At 37.6% G+C, this 8,473-nt stretch overlaps 1 protein-coding gene across 1 annotated transcript in view; it reads right to left on the bottom strand.

Moving 5' to 3' along the window:
• Positions 1-288: 288 nt before the first annotated feature.
• ADCY1 (adenylate cyclase 1) overlaps positions 289-8,473 on the bottom strand; it is a 438,043-nt gene continuing 429,858 nt past the window's right edge. The window contains exons 18-20 of the mRNA XM_015816400.1: positions 5,241-5,355; positions 4,124-4,248; positions 289-627 (exon numbers count right to left, since the gene is read on the bottom strand). Of these exons, the coding sequence (XP_015671886.1) occupies positions 289-627; positions 4,124-4,248; positions 5,241-5,355 (579 nt within the window). The remainder of the gene's footprint in view (positions 628-4,123; positions 4,249-5,240; positions 5,356-8,473) is intronic.

Raw genomic sequence — 8,473 nt, forward strand, 5'->3', positions numbered from 1 at the left:
TGTGCAAATATCCAGTCTTATTGATGTGCCTTCTCTGTTATCTCATTTATCCATTAAAATTACTGATAAAATATTCTATAGTTTCAGAGAATAAATATTAGATTTCTCAAACAGAATTGCTAGCCCTTATTTGATCCTTCCCATAAGTTCTTATTAATGGTTCCCAAGTTCTCTTTGGTTGGGTTGTTAGACTTCTTCGTTGATATCAAATTCTGCAGCCTTTAACCTTTAAGATGATTTCTGCTGTACACATCATCTCAAATGACAGGACAAAGATTTTCATTGCTTTCATGCCTCTTTTATAGCTGGCACAGAAGGAAGATAATGGAGAGTCAGATTAGTATGTGCTATTGGTGGTTGAAGTGTTCCAGACCCAGTGTTTGTTGAAAGGCTGGGGGATGAGCACATAGATGGACAACTTGTGCCCAATTTGGTCTGAATGTTTGCTCTCCCATAGGAATAAATTTTCCTTTCTAAGTTTAAAGATCGTGTTTGTGAATTATTTCCATCTGTCTTTCCTTCTAGAAAATAAGTCAGCATTTCACCTTTGCCTTTCACACTGACTTTCCCCCGACAAACACACTCATAATTGCACCTCTTCAATATACGTTGTACTTCTTCCGTAACCTGTGAATTAAACAAACCTCAGTCACCAATGATTAATAGATAACAAATCTTTCTTTAATAGCCAGTTTCCTAAACTTCATTTTCTTTTAAGGGGAAAGAGCATTTGTTATGGCTGTTTCAAACTCCATTCTAAGGGAAATCTCATTCTGCTTCCATAGTTATCTTTGAAACACTAAACAAAATTTGTCTCAACCCATTGTCGTATTAGAGTTTTGGATTTTTCATCTTTTTTCCTTTGAACTTTTAATATCACAGGGAATTGTTCAACATTCTGGTTGAATAAGAGCTAGAACCACTCCCCCATTCACTCATCTTTTTTTACTAGTCATATTGATGTATTTTGTTTTCTTTTTCTTTATTTTATAGTTCTACTAGCTGTACCCGGCCACGCGTTGCTGTGGCTCAGTCTGGTTAAATGGAAAAGAAAGAAAAGAGAAAGCACACGTTTGTGTCACAGGTGTGACATCTATATAATAGTAGGTACATAAAAACACGCGCGTATTTGAATGCAACATTGTGTCAAAATTTCAAAGCAATCAGTAAAGAACTTTCAGAGATTTAAGATTTTGAACAAACGAACATTTACATTTTTATTTATATAGATTATGCTACTTTCACTTTGTTTAAACTTCCTTTTTATTTATTTGTTTTTGTTGTTGTAAGCTTCCTAGAGTAACTCCATGACAAGTTAGGTGACAAATAAATTTAATAATAATCTCAAGGAGGTAAGAGTAGCAAAACAATATTTCTCTCTTCTTATTGCATCTGCAGAGTGCCACTTCTCTCTTACCCAGTTTTCAGATCCCCTTGGGTAATGGGATGCAAGAGATTAACCTTCAAGGCCACACAGAGGAATTTGCTGTTCATCTGGTGGATAAAATCACTTGGATTCCTTCTCAGTTGGAGGCTAAGTGTGATTCAGGTCCTTTGGAGATACCTGGGGAATGGACTTATCCAATTAACTGGGAATAGTTTGATCCTATTATAGGAAGTGGACAGGGTGCTTGGGACGGTAAAGATGGTCCTCAGGTCTATCTGGGAGATGTCGTGTAGAGTAAGTGGATGCTAGTGATCGCTAATTCACTCTTGGTAGGGGTGTTCCCAGTGCCATTTAGAGAAGCTTTGGTTTGCCTTCTCAAGAAGCTGTTCACTCAATCCTATAGTCTTAAACAATTTTTGTCCTTTTTAGGGAAGAGAGTTGAGAAGATGGTGGCATGGCAGTTCCAGAGAATCCTGGAGAAAATGGTTTATCTGGATCCCTTCCAGTCAGGTTTCAATCCCAGATATGGGACAGAAATAGCATTGGTCATGCTTTTGGATGATCTCTGGCAGGAACAGGATTGGGGTAGTCCATCCATCTTGATTCATGTTGACCTCTTGGTATGTTTGATACCATAGATACCCCTTTTGGTTACCTCCAATTATTGAGGGTGGAGGTCCAGTTTTGTGCTGGTTCACCTCCTTCCTCTGAGGTCAATCCCAATTGGTGTTGATTGGGAGCGAAAGGGCCAGCCCATAATGTCTGCTTTGTGGGGTCTCATAGGGCTTGGTGCTCTGTCTGTTCCTTTTTAGCATCTATACTGCCACAGACAATCCTGGTATGTAATCTGGAGGTCCTCTTGGACTGACAACTCCTGATCAAAGAGCAGGTGGCTGTCGTGGCTAGGAGGGCCTTTACTCAACTTCATATTGTGCACCAGCTAAGCCAGGGGTGTCGAACACAATTTCATTGAGGGCCGCATCAGCATTGCGGTTGCCCTTGGGGGGCCAGGTGGGTGTGGCCAGGGTGGGTGTGGCCTACTGGTTGGGTGTGGCTGGAGTGGGTGTGGCCTACTGGGTGGACATGGCCAGCTCTACATCGTTTGCATCAAGGGTGCCTGTGGGGGCCTGGGCAGGAGTGGGACAGATCTGAGGGTCTCTGGCAGAAAGGGGATGGGACCGGGGCAAGCGCCAAGGCATGGTGCATTTCTTCATTCCTCACAAAGGGTGACACCTCCCCAGCATGCACCCAGGGGGCGGGGCCAACGCGGCAGGGGCTCGCTGTTTCTGGACGGCCTTGTGGAGCTAAGACTGAATGCGTTTCAGCATAGATGACCACCACAAAATTGTATATTGGCTCCCGGCCGGCCAGGGCCAGGGCCATGGTAGCGGGGGCCGTTCCCTCACTGTTTCCAGGATGGCTTTGCGGGCCACATGAAACCACTTCGCGGGCCGCATCCGGCCCCCGGGCCTTGTGTTTGACATGTCTGAGCTAAGCTTTTTCCTGGATTGGAAAGCCCTTCTCTCACTCATTCATGCCCTGGTCATCACCCATATGGACTACTGCAATGAGCTCTACATGACTACAGGTAGGATACACATAGTCCTCAACTTACAGCTATTTGTTTAATGAACATTCTAAGTTACAATAGCACTGAAAAAAGTGACTGATGACTAGTCCTCACATTTAAGACCATCAGAATATCTCCACAGTTACATAAACAAAATTCTGCACCTGCAACTGGGATGTATTTACAACAGCTGCAGCATCCCTGGATCACATAGTCACCATTTGCAACATTCCCAGCCAGCTTCTGACAAGTCAAGCCAACAGAGGAAGTTGGATTCCCATAAGAACCACATGATTCACGTAAAAATGGCAGTGATTCACTTAATAAATATGGTAAAAATGGTCATAAAATGGGCATATCATTTAACAACTGCCTTGATTAGCAACAAAATGTTTGGTCCCAACTGTAGTCATAACTACCAAAATACTACTATATCTGGAAGCTAAATCTTGTGCTGAATACCACATAGGCAGTCTGGAGGGCCTTAGGGCTGTGCATATAAAACCTCAGCTGCGTGAGTTGCCCTGAATGCTGGTCAATTTTCTCAGTCCAATGCCAGGTGTTGGTTTGACTTCTAAAACCCTTTATGGCATGAGTTCAGATTATCAAAGGGGCCATTTCAGCCCAAATATATTGACCCATCCCTCCTGGCCAGGCAGAATGGGACTGTTATGGACCCCAATGGTTAAAGAATTCCAATTGGCAAGGTCTAGAAAGAAAACCTTGTCTGCCATTGCCTGCACCCTATGGAACATCTTGAAGTGAGGTAGCCCCTCTCTTATGGTCTTCTGGAACAGCCTTAGCAGAGTTAAAAAGATGGAGTCAAAAGAAATAATGTTAAAAAGATAGAAAGAATGTCCTCAAGCTTTGTCAACTGGCATTGGGATCTAAGAGTGGGTCACAACCCCGGGTGTAGTTGGTGGCTTGAGGGTGTTTTCTCCATCTTTATAACTTTGTTACTTTTTTAGGGATGTTATGGTTTTTTATTTGTACACCATTCGGAGTCACTTAGACAATGAGATGGGTGATGTATAAATTTGATTAATTAAAAAAAACAAATATTTTTTCCCGTAGGTGGAGTTTTACTATAGTCTGAGAAGTAACCCATTGCTTTGATATTTTATTAAGACTGATGTAATTTATAACATAACTCTGAAAATACTCACTTGAATTTTACCTTGCACTCCAGTACTATCCATCCTGCTAGCAACATTTACAGTATTACCCCATATATCATATTGAGGTCTTCTGGCACCAATAACACCTGCCACTACAGGGCCTACATTAATACCTGAAAAAGAAGCCAAATACTTAAAAAATGAAATCTAATGGTCATCGGGCATGGCAAGGAAGTATCTGTATCCCCTACCCATTCCTTTTAAAGGATATATTTCCATTCTATTGAAATTGCTTTTTGATACTAAGAAGCTGAAATGGAAAAATAATATCCAATCTATAGGATATTCCTAAGGTGCCCTTGTTTTAAACAGAAATGGGGAAGAATGCTGACTTTCTTCTCCTATTGGCTTCCAGGTGACAAAACATAAGTAGTTTATAGATAACTTCCTCAAATTCCGCAAACAAACGATTAATAAAAACTCACTAGTGTATGAAAGAAAGACCTATAGCACTTCTTCAATTAACCTGGAATAGTTTGAACATTATAGTTGCCAACACATTTGATAAGCTTAGGCTTTTCTTTAGGAGGAGTTCCGCTTTGGGACAATCTCTGGGGAGATCGTGGTGAGGAAATGAATGTTTAATACCTGGACACTACCAATACTTAATTGTCTGGGGTGGTACAAGCTGATTTTTCTGCTCTTTTTGCAAACAGTAAGAAAGTGACTAAGAGGAGGGGATGGTGACATAAATTGAAGTAGAACAATGAGAGAAGATTTGGTTTTTACACTGCAGACATATTGTATCTGGAAGTGCCTTTTTACTACTTATATATTTTTTAAATCTCTCTGAAGATTAAAAAATAGTTTCTTAAAGATTTTCATAATCTCTCTGAAAACTTCTCTCTACCCCATGAGGAATGAAGGAATTTCAATTTCTACAAGACTGTTTTTTTATTATGATCAGTCATCCCTGTACACTTTCCTCATCTTTAATATTAATTAACAGTTGTCAAGTTAGAGAAGAAAATTATTTATGCAACTATTAGATATAATATTAGCTGCTATATATTGTCAGAACATAGGATTTGTTTATAAAATCTCTGTTATGAATACTGAAAGAAACAATAACAATATAGAATTCATTCTTGAAAATGTAACTTACCAACCCGAAGAACAAAATCATTGTAGGACTGATAGTTGATTTCATCAAGAACATCAAACATTTCTATTGCAAAGTCAGCCAGTGTACTGAGATGGAAATAAATTGATTTCTTTGCCTATATTTTAAAAAGAAATTTTGTGTCATTCATAATGTTGTATTGATTACTGTAACACAATTTAATCAAGTTTGTAAAACAGATGAAGAATCTCTTTAAATATAAACAAATATACAGGTGACATATATTTAACAAGCTAAATGGTCATTTTGGGGAGGAGTTAATTTCACAAGACTAGAAATGTTGTAGAGAAGAGTGAGGATCCCGGGATTAGAAAATTCAGATGATTAGAAAATTTTAAAGTTATTTATCAATAGCAGTTAATTGTTAGTCATATTTAGTAAGATTAGATTATTCGGAAGAGGGCTTTATAGGAATTGGTAATTACTGATTTTATATTCTGCACTTGGATTTCTTATAATTGCCTGTTTAGCCACTACAGAAAAGAGATGACTGGATTAGATGACCTTTGCTTTAGTGCAGCTTTATCACCTCTGACCTCATTAATGCTTGCTGAGAATGTTAACATGATTGAAGGTATGTGTGTGTGTGTGTGTGTGTGTGTATTTATACTTATTATATATTTATATTTATTATATATTTTATATATGTGTATATATATGTGTGTGTATATATGCGTGCATGCACATGCATGTATTTGGGGGGTCAGATTAGCACCCTATTTTACATCTAGGGAGCACAAACAGTCCTCTCTGTACTATAGCTGCACAATTTGTCTTTGGTCACATAGATTTGCTCATAGATTTTACAAATTTCCAATTCCTTTGAAGCAACCTAGAGTCATAGAATCATAGGGCTGAAAGGGACTGAGGAGGTCTTCTAGTCCAACATTCTGTTCAAGAATGAGTCTTATACTATCCTAGTCAAATGCTTATCCAGTCTATTTTTGAAAATCTCCAGTGATGGAGCACCCACAACCCAAGGAGGCAAGCTATTCCATTGATTAATTGCTCTTACTATCAGAAAATTTATCCTTATTTTTCAAAGAGAAAGTTGCAATTTTAACTTTTTCCACAAGGTGTCCTCAGTAGGATATAAAATCTTCTCCCATAGACCAAAAATATCACAAACAAGATCAGAAAACACAGAAGGAGAATTCTTCAAATCTAGACCAAGTCCAGTAATAGATTCAATATTAAAAAAAATTTTCCAAGACCCCAGAGTGAATAATAATAATAAAAAAATAGAAAAAAGTCACTTTAAGTTAATTTAATCCATTTAAGCTTCTTTTTCCCACACTCACAAATGCCGCTTTCTTAGAGCAGGGAAATAATTTCAAAAGTGTTTTTTACAGGCACAAAAAAAAGAAGAACCAAAAGAGGGAAAGAAAAAAGTCTCACCCAGCTCAGCCACGGTGGTTCCTGTGCTTAGATGTTCTTCTGACTTCTGGTTACAGCGGCAAGGTGAACGGCCATTTTACCGGCCGTTCTTTCCACCGTTGGCCCAAAGGAGCAATCTCGGGCCGTGGAAGAAGCTGCCGCTCTCCCACGGACAACAAGGACCTCCTCAGGGGTAGCCGCCCCTCCAAGGCGGCTTTTTGACCTGATCAAGGGTCTACCGGCAGCAGAGAATCAGCTGGCGAGGAGAGCAGTCTGCTCGCACAGCTGCGAGCGCCGCGATCAGATTATCATAAAAGGGAAAATACAAAGAAATTTAACAGCTGTACTGGTGGGGGTGGACACTGATTAAATGTTTCTTGAACACAGCCTCTACTAAATGATACAGACTGTTTCCAATTATCTTTGAAATGGAGCAACGCTTTGTTCAACTTGACTATAAACTTATATTGGAAAAACTTTATGAAGCTACTAATGAAATATGTTTGCAAATAAAAGAATTTACTATGGAAATAAAAAACAGAAATTCTGCTTTGAATTTAGAAATTGACTCCCAGACTATATCTGAGCACTCTATAGACCAAAGATCAACAGAAGTAGGATTAACTAAAGGCAAAGAAGATTTTACTCTACTTAATATGCATGCTGATGAGATCTCCGAGGAACTAAAAAGGACTGTAATTAAACCACTTACAACCCTAAAACCAACAGAAATGGACAGACAAGCCATTTGGATAAACAACTATTATCTACAAAGTTGAACATAACTGAGCCTGCTATTCAACAGTTTCAAGCATGGGGACTTGACTCTTCAAAACAACAAGGGATTACTTACAAAGGAGCTAGGTCTCTAAAACAGAAAAGAGGACGTCTTTGTTTGATCCAAATGATACTACAAGGCATAAAAAGAGATTTGTTCATTGATATAGAGGCGTTGTTATGGAAACCTGTCTGGCAAAAAAGAAAAGCTAGAATAAGATTTAAGAGTGTGACTTAAGGCTTTATGTAATGGGTTTAAAAGGTTTATTAGATATGGACTGATTTAAGGCTTAAAACAGTTAATTAAGATGTTAGATTGAATAAAAATTAATTAAATGTTTAAATTTAATAATAAGATGTTTGTCTATGTATTAATATGTTTTAGTTATAATAATTTTGGGAGGAGTTTAAAGAAATTTGATACAGATATTGAGAGATTGATTGATAGATTATAAACTATAATAGAAATAGAAAGCTATTTTTTCTTTTTTCTTTTGTTTTGTCTTTGTTTTTTGTTTTTTGTTCTTTTTTTTCTTTTCTGATTTGAACTAATATTTTTTTTTATTAGAAATGATAGTTACTCTGTAATGGAAGAGGAATAAGAAAAAAAGAAGAAGAAATGATATTAATAAATGTTTATTGAATATGTTAAGGAAAAAGGTAATGGGGAGACACCCGAAGTGTTAATTACGTACTTAGATTAGAAATATGGAATATAGTAACTGAAATAGTTAAGCTTAACACAGGATTTGGATTTGTGGATTTATTTAGATGAAAGGTTATTGAGGATTGTTATGATTGATTTAGTTGTATTGAAATATATTATGTTACTAGAGGGAAAAGTGAGGGTTTTTTTAAATTCAAATTCAAATTCAAATTCAAATTTATTTGATTTATATACCGCCCTTCTCCCTTGCGGGACTCAGGGCGGTGAACAGGCACATTAATAAAACAGCAATACCATAATATTTAAAATATTTAAAACTAATTAAATTATTTGTCCTGTCCTAAAACCCACTATAATAATATAAAATTATACCCAATTTAAAATTGTAGAGTTT

The sequence above is a fragment of the Protobothrops mucrosquamatus genome, unplaced genomic scaffold (assembly GCF_001527695.2).
Source record: "Protobothrops mucrosquamatus isolate PMUCROS unplaced genomic scaffold, P.Mucros_1.0 scaffold447, whole genome shotgun sequence".
NCBI classification, from domain to species: domain Eukaryota; kingdom Metazoa; phylum Chordata; class Lepidosauria; order Squamata; family Viperidae; genus Protobothrops; species Protobothrops mucrosquamatus.